This window comes from Mustela nivalis (assembly GCF_964662115.1).
Source record: "Mustela nivalis genome assembly, chromosome: 6".
NCBI classification, from domain to species: Eukaryota; Metazoa; Chordata; class Mammalia; order Carnivora; family Mustelidae; genus Mustela; species Mustela nivalis.
This window is the reverse complement of record NC_139025.1, coordinates 4,329,249-4,345,160: the sequence shown is the minus strand read 5'-3', so window position 1 is coordinate 4,345,160 and position 15,912 is coordinate 4,329,249. Positions and strand designations below refer to the sequence as shown.

The following is a 15,912-nucleotide window of genomic DNA, read 5'->3' as shown; positions in this document are numbered from 1 at the left end:
AAAATACGTTCATGGGTTGTTTTTATAACCTGCTTTCTTTTTCTTAGAATGCACACTTCTGTTCTGCAGCAGATGCCTCTCGAGTTCCGTTTGCACCCTTTCACTGTCCCCTTGACAATATGGTGACTCTGTATTTTCACAGTAAATCTTCTCCATCCATTCATCCCTCCTCCAAAAATGCATGGACCCTAGAGCCAGACTTCCTGGGTTTTAATTTAAGATAAATTCCACTGTTTAATGAGCTGTGTGACTTGGACGTGTTTCTTAACCTTTTTCCCAGATGCCTCATTCATAATCGCATATGTCAGAGATTTATATAAAAGAATTAAATGACTCCTTTTCTTTGTACATGCTTTTGCTTTTTTTTCTTCTTAATTCACCTTTTGTCTTCATCAGTGATTTTCTTCCTTTAAAAAATCCAGTCCTGGGTGCCTCAGTGGGTTAAAGCCTCTGCCTTCGGCTCAGGTCATGATCTCAGGGTCCTGGGATCGAGCCCCACATCGGGCTCTCTGCTTGACAGGGAGCCTGCTTCCGCCTCCCTCTCTGCCTGCTGCTTTGCCTTCTTGTGATCTCCCTGTCAAATAAATAACATCTTTAAAATAAAATAAATATATATATTTTTAAACGTACAATTATAATGTGATGAGGAAGTATTTATTGGTGACAAGGCTGTGGAACCTCCAACTCTGGGTGACTGTTGTGTGTGTTGATAATTGTAGGAAATTCTAGATTTTAGTTAGGAGTTAGTGAAAGTAATAATGATGATCTCTGCCAAACAAGTTCCCAAGACATCTGGGAACCCAGATCAAGGCCCCTGCCCAGCTTTGTAATCCTGCGGGAGTGTGGGCAGGAGTCATGCGGGGAAGTCTGACACTTCCTGAGGCAATGCCCGTGCCCTGCGCTGCTCCCCAGTGCTTCAGGGAGCTGAAGGGGGGAGTTCTTCCCTGTTGCTGTAGCCTTTCTCTGTCCCTCCGCTGTGGGACTTACCCACGGATTATAATTCAAGTTTTAAATGTCGAAAAGGAAGGCTATTTACATTGGATACTGTTTATATGTGGCGCTCTTGTGACTTATTGAGCTTTCCAATGCATTTTAATTGTAGACAAAACTTTGAAGAGGCAAGTACCCAAAACCCAGGTTTTAACATGTTATTTTAGCTTAAGAACTGCAACTGCATTGTCAGAAGAGCTTTACACAGGAAGTTAGAACATACTGTGTCATACTCCTCACAGCTCTGTTGCACTCTGGTTATAAAACACTTGGCCAAAAGTTAGGAACACACAGCCAGGACCGGCTGTGTTGTGTGGTGTGTGCTCCTGGTGTATAGTCAACAACAGTCTTTGTGCGATCAACTTTGTCACAAATCCTCCTCTTTCAGGTCACAGCAGTTGCCCAGCAGAACCAGGGAGAAGTCCCTGAGCCTCAGGACATGAAAGTAGCAGAGGTCCTCTTCGACGCGGCCGATGCTAATGCGATTGAGGAGGTCAACCTTGCGTACGAGAACGTCAAGGAAGTGGACGGTCTGGATGTCTCCAAAGAAGGCACGGAAGCTTGGGAGGCTGCCATGAAGAGATACGATGAGCGAATCGACAGGGTAGAGACCCGGATCACTGCTCGCCTTAGGGATCAGCTCGGCACAGCCAAGAATGCAAACGAGATGTTCAGGATTTTCTCCAGGTTCAACGCACTCTTCGTCAGGCCTCACATCCGTGGGGCCATCCGTGAGTACCAGACCCAGCTCATCCAGCGTGTGAAAGATGACATCGAGTCTCTCCATGACAAGTTCAAGGTCCAGTACCCACAGAGTCAGGCGTGTAAGATGAGCCACGTGCGCGACCTGCCCCCCGTGTCGGGCTCCATCATCTGGGCCAAGCAGATCGACCGCCAGCTGAGCGCCTACATGAAGCGTGTGGAAGACGTTCTGGGCAAGGGCTGGGAGAACCACGTGGAGGGCCAGAAGCTGAAGCAGGACGGGGACAGCTTCCGCATGAAGCTCAACACTCAGGAGATCTTCGACGACTGGGCCCGGAAGGTGCAGCAGCGCAACCTCGGCGTCTCGGGGCGCATCTTCACCATTGAGAGCACTCGCGTCCGAGGCCGAACCGGAAATGTCCTGAAGCTGAAAGTTAACTTCCTTCCAGAGATCATCACGCTTTCCAAAGAAGTTCGAAACCTCAAGTGGCTTGGTTTCCGAGTCCCACTGGCGATCGTGAACAAGGCTCACCAAGCAAACCAGCTGTACCCGTTTGCCATCTCGCTGATCGAGAGCGTGCGCACCTACGAGCGGACCTGTGAGAAGGTGGAGGAGCGGAACACCATTTCCCTCCTGGTGGCCGGCTTGAAAAAGGAGGTGCAGGCTCTGATCGCGGAGGGCATTGCACTGGTGTGGGAATCCTACAAACTCGACCCATACGTGCAGCGCTTAGCGGAGACTGTCTTCAACTTCCAAGAAAAGGTGTGTTGTAATTTACTGCCCCCCGCCCCGCAGGGTCCCGGGAATGAACTAAATGCAGTAACGTCACTCCCATGAACGCAGTAGTTCTCCCGTGGGAGCCTTCCTCATGGGGAGAGCACCGGGCCATGTGAGCTGAAGGGGAGAAGCAGCCCTTTTACTTGCTGGGCTGTGTGATGGTGGTGGGGCAGACCGTTAAGTAACAGCCTGAGTTTAGAAACCAGTGGGGAGGGGAAGGACGTGGGAGTCTGACCAAGTGACATGAGAGCTTTATTACTGATGCAGCTGCACGGACGACAGGGCTCTGCAGTCGTGGCCCTTGCTGTCAGTCCACTCCAGACCCACTCCTTTCCCAGACCCTAGTGCGCCTGGGCAGTTGTAAGCCTCCTGGCTCTGAGCCTGCTGCTGGGAGGCAGGTCCGAGCCAGGGTGTGCATCTAGTGCTCATGCCGGTGCTTAGCGAGAGAAGGCACGGAGCAGGCCCGTCAGATTCCTGTACCCAGACTGCTCGGAGGTCCCCCTTCCCTCCTGAGAATATAGGAGTGAGGACCCCTGGGTAAATGGGATTGGCTATTCCTGGAAGAACTCCTTTGCCTTAAATATATATCAATTGAGAAATACACATAAAAGTAAAGGGATATGTGAATGGAGTTTTAAATATTCGATGCGCCTTCCCTTAGGTGGATGACCTGCTGATCATCGAAGAAAAAATAGACCTGGAGGTCCGCTCGCTGGAGACTTGCCTGTACGACCACAAGACCTTCTCCGAGATCTTGAACAGAGTCCAGAAGGCCGTGGATGACTTGAATCTGCACTCCTACTCCAACTTGCCCATCTGGGTCAACAAGCTTGACATGGAGGTGCGGGATGGCTGGTTACCGCACTTTTTGGTCGTTTACTTTCAGCCCGATTTTATACGCTTACTAGTTTTTCCCTGAAAAGCATTTTCCCATAGAAGTTACCAGCAGTAGTCCCGTTGCTTCTCAGGAAATCCCATTTAGCTAAGGGTGGCACTGAGCTGTGGAACTAGCAACGCTCCTGTCCGATCCAGGTTGCAGGTGGTCAGGTGGGGGGGTCTCTTCATCTTCTGAATACGTGACAGCCTCCGTCCTGCCTTCCCTGCACACCCAGTAACGTAGGGGTTCTCCCGGGCCCTCGTCTCCAGGCATCCTTCTCTGACATGCTGCCCCTTCTCCACCACCCAGTTTAAAAAGAAATGCCTAGGGGTGCCTGGCTGGCTCAGTTGGTAGTCCACGAGACTTTAGACCTCTGGGTCATGAGTTCAGGGCCCATGTTGGGCCAAGAGCTTAATTAAAAAAGAAAAGAAATGCCTTCCTTAATTAAAAAAAAGAAATGCCTAGCAACCAGATATGTCTTACTCCTGGTGTAGAGGAGTGGGGCTCCCCCTTACAGAAGTATGTGGAGAGAGGGAAGTACTTGTGTGCAGCTGTGCATGTGTTTAAAACATATTTACCACCCACGTGGCTTTCTCGTTGGTGGGTGTCAGCATCTGCGGAGAGCTACTCAGTGGGCAGCTCTGAAGTACCTTAGTTATCCATTTAGGGAGAAAGGAAGAGAAAACCTGTGACCCACAAAGGTACAGCGTATCCACACACAGAGCACTCCCAGGGAAATTTCACAAAGCCCACTCTCCGAATCTACTGGAAGTCTCGTGCTTTGCCACTGCAGCCTTGACAGCATTCCCAGGAGGGACAGACTGCACAAAGACACACAGATGTCCCCTTCATGGAACATTCACTTATATCATTCCATATCAGAAGACTTTCTTCTTTACTTGTTAAAGGAGAATGGGCGCCTGTGTCTGCTGACAGATGTTACTTGGTCTTACCTGGTCATGGTTTTGCAGTACGTACAAACACAGAACCACCATGTCACATACCTCAAGCTAATGTTGTGTGTCACTTATACATCAGGCTTATTCTCCAGACTGTAGATTATTAGTTTTATCTCTGAGACTACCAGGACAACACTTTTGTTTTGTAAATTTTCTAGTGAGTTGAGCAAACAGCAAGACCTTGACTGCATCTAGGTTCATCTCCTTGTCCCTTACAAGTCAGAGGGTTGGTGATTGGGTTAGCGCCCAGATGGAGGTCGTGTTCTCTGAGGCTGGGAGAGAGACCTAGTGAGGTGGGGATCCAGAGTAAGATGAAGGGTGGGGTTGTTGTGCTTGGGCTGAAGCATTAGCTTCCTACCTGACGTGCTCGTTAAGCTACCTTTTGGAAGAACACTGGTCTTTCATCCTGCTTTCTCTGTAGATTGAAAGAATATTGGGCGTGCGCCTACAAGCTGGCCTGAGAGCTTGGACCCAGGTGCTGCTTGGACAAGCTGAAGATAAGGCAGAAGTTGACATGGACACAGACGCGCCTCAAGTTAGTCACAAGCCTGGCGGAGAGCCAAAGATTAAAGTGAGTATTTCCCGTAGCATCCAGTCTGCTGGTCAGTCAGACAAAGGGTGCTTCCCTGGAAAAGTACCAATGAGAAAGTCACTTAACAGTGAAGAAACCTAACAGACACCCCCTCAGCCAGGGGACCAAAGTTGGCGTCACCAGAGCTGTCTCGTGCTCATTGTTTTACCCCAGCAGTGTGTGCGACGTGGTGACATGGCCGCTTTCCCCTTGGTCTTTGTCCTCACAGCTCCTAGACTTATTCTGACCATGAGAAAAGAGTGTCAAGGTCATGAAAGACAAGGAGAAACTGAGAAAATGTCAGAGGTTGGAAGGGATTAAGGAACTGTGACTACTGTGCATGCTGTGGGGAACCTGGGAAATCGAACTGAAGTCAGTATTTTAGTTAGTAGTGTTGTGTCAGTGTCGACTTGTTTGGTAGTTGTACTATGTTAGATGGCAACATTAACAGGAGCTGGTAAAGGGTATATAAAATCTCTTCGTATTTTCTTTGCAACTTTTCTGTAAGTCTAAAATAATTACAAAATTGGAAGTTTTTTAAAAGTGGGAAATCGTATTTTTATTTATTTATTTATTTTTAGATTTTATTTTATTTATTTGAGAGAGAGAGAAAGAGCACAAGAGGAGCACAGAGGGAGAAGCAAACTCTCCACGGAACTGGGAGCCCATGCTGGACTTGATCCCGGGACTCTGGGATCATGACCTGAGCCAAAGGCAGTCACTTAACTGACTGAGCCACCCAGGTGCCCCATGAGAGTGGGAAATTTTAGAAAAAATCTACATGGGATAAAACAGTCTCTGCTTTCTAAGCATACGTGCAAGAAATCATTTCAAGAACCCAGTATAATCTGTACAAGGAGAAGTTTAGACCGATACTAAAATGTCACTTTTCACAAAATCTCAGCATCTCGTGGAAGAATGACTAGCACAGTGGTCACCACTCTGGACAGCAGTCCTTGTCTCCAAGCCACCAGTTTCCCATTTGAGTGAAGAGACCAGCTGAGGCCAGCAGGCCTTCTAGAAAATTGTGTTAGTTCAGGCTGTGCAAATAGATCGTGTCTGCTAGTGTGGACGTTGGTTACAAACGTGTCTGCCGCATAGTAGTTCAGTAAGCCATGCATTTGCCTTACATAGTTCGTGTTAGATTTACCCCCCAAAGTCTCAGAAAACAGAAGCCTAAAAGAACAGAAGGTAGAAACTTTGATGTAGGAGAAACAATTGGCTGTTTTTTGTTTCCCCAGGTGTTACCTTCTCGTTTTTTTCTCTTAATGCTTGAAAAGTGTTTTCACTGTGAAATATTACATATATTTATCCCCAGAGCCTACTTTTTTTTAAAATACAGAGATGCAAAAAAGCAAATGAGTATGTCTAAGCTAGAGCAGTTATCTCATGGAAATGGGGTCGGAATTCCTGCTTAGCTTAAAGCAGACACTGGCAGGCGGCATGGCCTCACCTTGGCCTATAAACCTGCCTCCGGGCAGTGCGTGTCTGACAGCTCGTGCCAGCCTCGGTCCCGGCATCGGTGGCACAGGGTTCTCGGATCCCGGGGTCGCTGTGTCGGAGATCAGCCAGCACATTCAGTCAGACGGTGCTCCATTCTGCGGTGTTACATATTCACCGAGGTACAGGGGACCCAGGAGGAGCCTCAGCAGTGCCTGCCCCCTGACTCTTTATGTTCCTCTAGAGAGGTGCGAAATACACAAGGCCACGTTCTCTAATCAGGTAACACATTCATGGTTCAGACTGGAGTAGGTTAATAACATTTAGAGTGTGAAAGTGTTGTGTGTCAAAACTATTTTTTTTTACTTAAAAAGCACTTATATCAAGAACATTTCTCTGAAATGATTCTAATGCTTTGTACAATCAGAAAAAAAAAGCTATAATTTGTATACTTTATACCCACTTTCAAATTTCAGGATTCGTAGCACCTGATTTTCCTTGAGGTGATTACTGAGCGACAGCGACACACACATGTGTTCAGTACCATTTAATTGAAAATGGCTCCTGGAGACATTCACCAGTTTATTAGTATGTTAGAATCACACCTGCGTAATAGGTTTTTAACCACAAAACCACATACCTCACTAATACTGACTCTGACATCACAAATGCATAAAAGCCAGTTTATTGAAACCAATTGCTGAGTGAGAAATGAAATCTTTGTCTTACAGAATGTTGTTCACGAGCTAAGAATAACCAATCAGGTCATCTACTTGAATCCGCCGATCGAAGAGTGCAGGTACAAGCTGTATCAGGAAATGTTTGCCTGGAAGATGGTTGTGCTGTCTCTTCCCCGGATCCAGAGTCAGAGGTACCAGGTGAGCCTTCCCGGCACCCTCACCATGACCCCTCAGACCGGGCCTCCCCGGGGCTCTGTGGCACCACCGCTCCGTCATGCCTCTTTAAATTCTGCTGCTGTCTGTCTTCTCAGTCTGCACACTTGGGGTCCAGCACTCCAAGGGAAAGCAGAGGAGGCTTGTGTGAGCTGACAGTTTTCCTGGGCTGCCTTTCCGAATAGTTGCCTCTGCAATTCCGATCTTGGTAGTCTCGTAGAAGTTCCCTCCATGAAGTTCTCTGGGAATTTTAATTCTGGTTCCTCCCCACCCCCACTTACTATAGAGGTTTTCAGATACACGTGAAACTAGGAGTCTCGTGAACTCACACCAGCCTGCTTTGTTTATTATCATGTGGTCAATTTAAATTTTGATCCCTCTCCGTCCATCAGATTATTTCAAAACAGATCCTAGATACACTCTTAATAATGTGCTTCTGGAGCAAAAGGAAAACCCAAAAGACTAGGTAGTCCTTGGTCTCTAAGTAGTATTACTTCACATAAGCAGATCTCCATAGCCTGTGACTCCAGCTCTTCTAGAAACTGTTAGCTTTGGACCAGACGCAACATGGGCTGAGTCCTTAGAATTTTTTGCTGTAGCAACCACCTATGGACTCACAGTCCTGACAGTGATGAGCCCAAACTTGGCAGTGACCAGCTAATCGGGACCCAACTGTGAATACTGGTTCCTTCCACTCTGGGCAGTCTGTACAGACTGCAGGATATTTCTTGTCACGTCCTGTTTTTAGCCAGCCATGTTTCTGTTCGTCTCCACATGTGACGGAAGTGAAACCCCCCCCCTCTTCCGCTGGGTCCCATGCCCTTGTCTGTGGCTCAGTCTCCTGAATAAGCCTGACCCCTGTCACCCTCTAGCCATCTTACTTCTTGGTTCTCTTGGTAAAAACATAGAGGACTTGTCTACACACCTGCTCCAGGTCCCTCCTGCTCAGACGTGAGGGTCCCCGGCCTTTCCCTGTCACTGTGGCCGGCTTCTCAGCCCGGAGAAGTGGCAGTGGCAGGCCGTGACGGGTGCGCACCCCCTCCTGCCGGGTATGCTTGTTCCTCTGTCCTGCTTTTCCTCCCACTCACGGGCCAGTCTCCTCTGCTGGCTCCTCTTTGGCTCTCCTCCCTCCAGCCTCTACCTCTCTCTGTGTGCTGCCCACTCCAGAACTCTGTCCCACACAGTCCACTCACTGAGTGCTGGCCATGCGTAACAACTCCGTTCTCACATCTCTAGCCCAGCCTTTGTCTTGACCTCCAGACCCATCTCTCCTGCTGGCTCCCGGGCGTCCCCACCAGACTGATGGGTGCCACACACTGAGCGCACCTCCGACCCCTCCCTCAGACTTGCCCCCACGCCCAGTCTTTCCTTTCCCTACCTTCAGCCCACTCAGGCCCAAGTCAAGGAGTCACCCTGGCCGCTCACTGTCTCTGTCTTCAAAATCAGTCTTGATCTTTTTTGCCCACATCCACTGATACCACCAGTCCAAGGTACTGTCCCCCCTCCCTGGGGTTCTTCAGGTTCCCCCTGACAGATCTTTGTGTTTGCTTTTGCCGCCCTAAAACCTGTTTTCAACACAGCAGCAGTGTAAGACTTAGATTTCATGTCAGTCCTGACACTGGTCTTCCCAGTGCCCCCGATGGCTTCCCGTGCCACCCCACATGAAAGCCACGTCCCATGGCAGAGCGCTGGGCCCCACCTAATAGGCTGCTTGCGGCCTCTCTGACTTGAGCGCCTGCATCCCACTCACTGACACTGCCCCGGCCACACTGGCCTCTCACTCTCCTCAGACAGGCTCTTGCCCCTAGGCCTTTGCACTTGCTCACCTCTGCTTGGAACCAATGGTAGCGATGTGCGGACATAGCGCCCTCCCTCCCCCAGTCCTGCTCTGTGGGGCCTTCCCTGACCTCCCCCACCCCATACTCCAAGCCTTCCTCTCTCCTGCTTTGTCTCCAGAGCGCTGCTCACCCGCTAATGTTCTGTATAGTTTGCTTTTCCCTGTCTCTCCTCCCCGGAGTACAAGTCTGTGTGAGCAGAGATTTTTGTCTGGCTCTTTCTCGTGCCTGGAACAGTGCCTGGCACATAGCCAGGGCTCTGCTCATTGAAGCGATGACTTCCATCATCCAGACTGCTGTAACTGTGCAGTCATGGTCATCTTAGTCCTTAGACCTCACCTTTGGTGTTCCACTGCCACGGAGAGAGGCTCTGCTCCCAGGGCTCGGAGAGCTCTGTAACTGCTTTTACGTAGTGACGCCGCATACTCTAGCTTGTGGTTGGTCTGATGTTCCCTTTATTGGCTGATGAGTGAAGTACAAGTAGGCCTCTGATTTCTTGTGGCTGGGGTAAGGGGACATTAAATGCCAGTTTTGTAGTAGGCTATTCCCTGCAGTTCATTTGAATTCAGTGAAAGGGGCTCTGAGATGAGCATTTTGTATATGCTGTTTGTGCTCCTTCCACCTCTGCTTCCTTAGGTGGGCGTACATTATGAGCTGACTGAAGAAGAGAAATTCTACCGGAATGCTCTAACACGGATGCCTGATGGCCCTGTTGCCTTAGAGGAGTCCTACTCTGCGGTCATGGGTATCGTGACTGAGGTCGAGCAGTACGTCAAGGTGAGAAGCTCCCAGTGTCGTTCATATCTTGCTGTAGAGTCTTTCTTAATGTAGTGCGTATGCTGTCTAATAAAGGTGGGAGCTAAAATCTGTGCACTGTGTATACCATGTGATACACTAGATAACGCTCACTTTAAACAGTCAGCAGTAGAGCAAATCTTACAGTCTATTAACTCGCATTTCAGAGAACAGTGAATTTTATTCTCTTTTAATATGAAAATTCTGAGAGCTTGAAGTGAATGTTTTCTAGCAGTGTTGAAAGTGAGTCTTTTTAGTGAAATATGAACATCCTATGCACGAGTGGTCTACACAGTGAGAGGCCGGCTGTGGGCTTGACCGTGCCCTTCGTCTGCAGGTCTGGCTTCAGTATCAGTGCCTGTGGGACATGCAGGCTGAGAATATCTACAACAGACTTGGGGAAGATCTCAACAAATGGCAGGCTCTCCTGGTTCAGATAAGGAAGGCCAGAGGCACTTTCGACAATGCAGAAACCAAGAAAGAGTTTGGACCAGTGGTTATAGATTATGGCAAGGTGAGCTCTGCTGTCTTGTCACAAGGGGTGGAGGTGGCTGGCTCTCAAGGCAGCGTCTGGTGTGGGATGGGGATGCAGTGGAAGCCTGAAGGAGCTGATGGCCTGTTGTCGGGGGCTCATTCACCTGCAGGTTCAATCTAAGGTGAACTTGAAGTACGACTCTTGGCATAAGGAGGTTCTCAGCAAATTTGGGCAGATGCTTGGATCAAACATGACGGAATTCCACTCCCAGATCTCCAAGGTGAGGAAGCAGGATTCTGGTAGCAGGACGAGTCTGCTGGTGACCTGGGCCCCGCATTACCCTTCTGTGTTCTCTCCAAACAGTCACGCCAGGAGCTGGAGCAGCACTCGGTGGACACAGCCAGCACCTCCGACGCAGTGACCTTCATCACCTACGTGCAGTCTTTGAAACGGAAGATCAAACAGTTTGAGAAACAAGTTGAGGTGAGCTCTGGAAACAGTTCAGAGTCTCAGCATCGGCCCGGGAGGTGCTTGGCGTAGAGGTGCTTGGCGTTAGGTCCGCACAGTCCGCAAGCCACCAGCTTGACCCTCCTGCTGAGCTGGTTTAAACGCGGATCCTGGCGTCCCAGGGTCTGCATTTTAAACAGCTCTGCAGGTGACTTCGAAGCACGTAGAGGTTTGCGAACCACTCTGTCTTGCCTTTTAAATCTTGGACGTTAGTTGTTGATCTTTGAGTCACACGCGCATTGGTTTTTCTACCTCGGAAGGAGGGGGGGATGTGCCTCAGCAGCGCGCCTTCTGTCCTCTCAGGGCCACTTGGGCGCAGCAGGCGTGGGGTGTCCCAGCTGCCGCGGGCCTGGGCCGTGTTGCTTCCTGGGCGCCGCACTCCCCGGGCAGGTTTCTGGACAAGAGCGAACATACTGATGTTCTGTATTCGAGAGCGGCAGGGTGTCTTCCTTTACATGGGAATCTGATGACGGTTTCTATTGTGAAAGAAAAAAAAACCCTGTGTTTTTCACCTCAAAGCTCTACCGCAATGGCCAACGCTTGCTGGAAAAGCAAAGGTTCCAGTTCCCGCCCTCCTGGCTCTACATCGACAACATTGAGGGCGAGTGGGGGGCCTTTAACGACATCATGCGGCGGAAGGACTCTGCCATCCAGCAGCAGGTGGCGAACCTGCAGATGAAGATTGTGCAGGAGGACCGGGCGGTGGAGAGCCGCACCACAGACCTGCTGGCGGACTGGGAGAAAACCAAGCCCGTCACGGTGAGCCCCGCCTGCCACGCCCCTGCCCCAAGGCGACCCCCACTGCGAATCCCTGTCCTTTCTCCCACGCGGAAGGCTTTGCTCTGACTTAGCAGTCCGGGGATGAGGACTTAACCTTTTTAATATATATATTTTTTAATCTTACTTATTTATTTGGTAGACAGAGATCACAAGTAGGCAGAGAGAGGAAGGGAAGCAGGCTCCCTGCTGAGCAGAGAGCCCGATGCGGGGCTTGATCCCAGGACCCTGAGATCATGACCTGCGCCGAAGACAGAGGCTTAACCCACTGAGCCCCCCAAGGCGCCCCAAGGACTTACCTTTTTGTAACTTAAACAGCACTTACAAACTTAGAGCTCTTTTTACGTAGAAGCCCTTGTGACGATCATTTAAGTCAGAGGTGGTTTGTTTTAAAAATTTAAGGTTTTCTGTTCTAAGTTATTCTCTTACTTATGCACACTCAGAAATTAGAATTGAATTTCTCGCAGGCACAGGCCGAGCCTCACGTTGGCATGTGCTGTGGGAGGCAGGTCCTGCCATCCTTGTTGTCATTGTTGCTTCTGTACCGGGACCTGCCCCTTCGGTCCTCTTGGTTCATTCAGATATTTACTGAGCACCAAGTGTGTTCAGGCGCTGGGGACATAGCAGTGACCAGGAGGGACACAGCAGTGGGAGAGGCAGGTGAAGACGAGCACAGAAGACGTGTATTTGAGTCAGATGGGGATCGGTGCCATGGGGAGGGGCCCAGGCGGACGAGGAGTGTCGGTGGTATGCTGCCTTACAGGGACGGTGGCGTCTGCGGGGAGACCTGCGGGAGGAAGGGGGGCTGGCAAGTCGTGCAGTGGCGGGGGGGGGGTCCTTAGAGGCGACGGTGTGTGCAGGGCTCAAGCAAGTACAGAACCGCGTACCTGGTTTCCTGGGGGAGTTCAGTCTGATTTGTTTGGACATGAAAGCAGGAGCATGGACGGGTAGGACACTCCAAGTGTTAACCTGGTGCTCTGGTTTGGGGTGTAGCAGTTCCGCAGCAGGCCTGGCAACAGATCTGGCCTCCCACCTACTCAGTAGAGCTCCGTCCTGCCTCAGCCCTGCCTGTGCTCTTGGACCCAGAGGTCCTACTTGGTGCTTAATTCTGGTTCGAGGGCTGCTGTTCTAAGAAGCCCTTTGCTTTCACAAATGCCAGAACTGTAGCTTTACAGAATGCTGGCTCTAGCAGGGGAGTATTTCTCAGTAGGCAAGATTCTGATCACCAGAATTTGAATATTGTTTATTGCTATTTTTTGCTAGTAATGTGTTACAGTTTAATTTTTTTATGTTTTATCTAGTCATTTTCAAGTTATTGAGGAGTCAGCAAATCATAGTTTAAATTCTCAACTAGAGGCCATTTCACTGAGGACCACTTGATTTCTCGTCCTTCTCTTGGTAACTGATGCAGTGGCTGTGTGCCCCGGGGAGAGCATGGCTGGCAGCCTTCCCCGCCTCCCCGAGAGCCCCGTGCCCTCAGACCAGGAGAGGCCTGCTCCCGGCCCCAGTCTGTTCTGACTCTTCTCTTCCTGCCTTCCTAGGCACTTAGTGAGATGGTGGCTAAATGGAGTGGTACTCCACCTTCTTGTTTCTTTTAGTTTTTCTTTTTGTAAGACTTTTTTTTTTCTTATTTGACTGAGAGATCATAAGTAGACAGAGAGGCAGGCAGAGGGGTGGTGGGGAAGCAGGGTCCCTGCTGAGCAGAGAGCCTGACTCGGGGCTCAATCCCAGGATCCTGAGACCATGACCCAAGTCGAAGGCAGTGGCTTAACCCACTGAGTCACTCAGGCGCCCTTTTTCTTTTTTTCTTTTTTTTTAAATGCATGTTGATTCAAGTCATCTCTGTACCCATCACAGGGCTTGAACTCACAACCCGGAAATCAAGCATCACATGCTCTTCCAACTGAGCCAGTGAGGCACATCAGTGCTCTACCTTTCTTATTCATGCTTTGTTTATGTCAAATAGGAGTAAAAGTTACATTCGTTAACATAGACGGATCATAAGCATATATCTTGCTGAAGAGGTACATGCACAGAGACATGTTTAAGGAACCACAAGTTTCCAGACTCACCGCAGGCTCTCCCCACCGTTTCAGAGCCCAAGCAGGCATCTGTCTTGAGACTTAGCTCTGCAATTCTGCACTTTGCTTGCAGGGCAATCTTCGCCCAGAGGAGGCGCTTCAGGCTCTTACCATATATGAAGGAAAGTTCGGCAGGCTGAAGGATGACCGGGAGAAGTGCGCCAAGGCCAAGGAGGCGCTAGAACTGACAGATACGGGACTTCTTAGCGGCAGTGAAGAGCGCGTCCAGGTACGGACCGCAGGCGGTAGGGGTGGGGCTCCTCATCCTCGCTCTGCCCTTGACCGGGACCTTCTCAAGGGCCCTGCCAGATCTGCAGTGGTTCCTACATCCAGAGGCTCACTGCTGCGCTGTCGCCATCACAGGTGGCCTTAGAGGAACTACAGGATCTCAAAGGCGTTTGGTCAGAACTTTCCAAGGTCTGGGAGCAGATTGATCAGATGAAGGAGCAGCCGTGGGTCTCCGTCCAGCCTCGAAAGGTATACCTAGTCCTAGCCGCTGTGGTGTGCCCTTGTGTGTGGTGAGTTGTAGGCTTGGCTTAGAAGCTTTGCCCACCTGTCGTGAGTTTACAAAGTGTCACAGGGCGGTCGTTTACAGATTTCGTCTGGATCGATGGAAAATGTGCTTCGAAACCAGGAGGTTTTTTTAATTACTTAATTTATTTGAGATGGAGCAGGGGAGGGGCAGAGGGAAAGGGAGAAGGAGAGAAGCAGACTCCCTGCTCAGTGCAGAGCCTGACGCGGGGGTCTATCTCCTAACCCTGACACACTGACCTGAGCCAAAGTCAAGAGTTAGACGCTTAACCAACTACTGCACCCAGCACCCCTTAAAAGCATTTTATAAGATACTCGCCGTTTAAAGAACGTGCTGGCAAACTAAATACCACCTTTTCTCTCCACAGCTTCGACAAAATTTAGATGGCCTCCTGAACCAGCTGAAAAACTTCCCCGCACGATTACGGCAGTACGCATCCTATGAGTTTGTCCAGAGGCTTCTGAAGGGTTACCTGAAGGTAGTGAGTCAGGGCTGGGGTCCCGGGCGTCCACTAGGAGCACGGCCGCACAGGTGATCCACTGACTCTCTCCGCAGATAAACATGCTGGTGATTGAGCTGAAATCCGAGGCACTCAAAGATCGCCATTGGAAGCAGCTGATGAAAAGGCTTCATGTTAATTGGGTTGTTTCTGAGCTAACCCTTGGCCAGATCTGGGATGTTGACTTGCAGAAAAATGAAGCTATTGTCAAGGACGTGCTGCTTGTGGCACAAGGGGAGATGGCTTTGGAAGAATTTTTGAAGCAGGTAAATAACAGACCGGTAGCCATTTTTATGTCACATTTCTAGCTGTGACGTAGGTTTGGGCTGTGTAAGAACAGCTGCCTCTGCGGTCTGTTTGTCCCCCTGACACCTGCTTGCTTATGCGGCTGGTGAATGCCCACTTATCAATAACATCCCTTCTTTTGGTTTTAATTCAGATAAGAGAGGTATGGAACACTTACGAGCTAGACTTGGTTAACTATCAGAACAAGTGTCGCTTGATCCGAGGCTGGGATGACCTCTTCAACAAGGTCAAAGAGCACATCAACAGCGTCTCGGCCATGAAGCTGTCTCCGTATTACAAGGTACTGTTGCTGGGGAAGCCTTCCCTCTCTCACTGAGCGTTCTCCTGCACTTTCTCTGTAATATCTTTTGACTGGTTTTTGAAGTGTAAGTCAAATAAGTTGACCTCATTTGCATTTTTTTAGTAAGCTTTGGCATATCTATGAAAGGTTTAGCAGCTGGGATCTGCTTTCCATCTATCCACTAGGTTTTTGAGGAAGATGCCCTGAGCTGGGAAGACAAGCTGAACCGGATCATGGCTCTCTTTGACGTGTGGATCGACGTGCAGAGACGGTGGGTCTATCTGGAAGGCATCTTCACGGGCAGTGCAGATATCAAGCACCTGCTGCCAGTGGAAACACAGCGGTTCCAGAGGTACGACCTCCAGCCAGGGAGCAAGAGAGCCGAGTCGTAGATGTGTCTGCTAACCGCTCTTCATGTAAAAGCTAACAACGGTTTCAATTTGATTTGTAGTATCAGCACGGAGTTTTTGGCTCTGATGAAAAAAGTATCCAAGTCCCCCCTTGTTATGGACGTCCTGAACATCCAGGGGGTCCAGAGGTCTCTGGAGAGATTGGCAGACCTGCTAGGAAAGATCCAGAAAGCATTGGGAGAATACCTGGAAAGGGAGCGATCGT

General features: G+C 49.8%; 1 protein-coding gene across 1 annotated transcript in view; it reads left to right on the top strand.

Moving 5' to 3' along the window:
- Nucleotides 1–15,912, top strand: part of DYNC1H1 (dynein cytoplasmic 1 heavy chain 1) — a 66,795-nt gene that overhangs the window by 14,700 nt on the left and 36,183 nt on the right. The window contains exons 8-23 of the mRNA XM_082737410.1: nucleotides 1,379–2,455; nucleotides 3,132–3,311; nucleotides 4,728–4,877; nucleotides 7,049–7,195; nucleotides 9,682–9,822; nucleotides 10,178–10,354; nucleotides 10,485–10,595; nucleotides 10,679–10,798; nucleotides 11,342–11,581; nucleotides 13,754–13,909; nucleotides 14,044–14,157; nucleotides 14,580–14,690; nucleotides 14,768–14,977; nucleotides 15,151–15,297; nucleotides 15,483–15,649; nucleotides 15,749–15,910. Coding sequence (XP_082593536.1) covers nucleotides 1,379–2,455; nucleotides 3,132–3,311; nucleotides 4,728–4,877; nucleotides 7,049–7,195; nucleotides 9,682–9,822; nucleotides 10,178–10,354; nucleotides 10,485–10,595; nucleotides 10,679–10,798; nucleotides 11,342–11,581; nucleotides 13,754–13,909; nucleotides 14,044–14,157; nucleotides 14,580–14,690; nucleotides 14,768–14,977; nucleotides 15,151–15,297; nucleotides 15,483–15,649; nucleotides 15,749–15,910 — 3,410 coding nt within the window. The remainder of the gene's footprint in view (nucleotides 1–1,378; nucleotides 2,456–3,131; nucleotides 3,312–4,727; nucleotides 4,878–7,048; nucleotides 7,196–9,681; nucleotides 9,823–10,177; nucleotides 10,355–10,484; nucleotides 10,596–10,678; nucleotides 10,799–11,341; nucleotides 11,582–13,753; nucleotides 13,910–14,043; nucleotides 14,158–14,579; nucleotides 14,691–14,767; nucleotides 14,978–15,150; nucleotides 15,298–15,482; nucleotides 15,650–15,748; nucleotides 15,911–15,912) is intronic.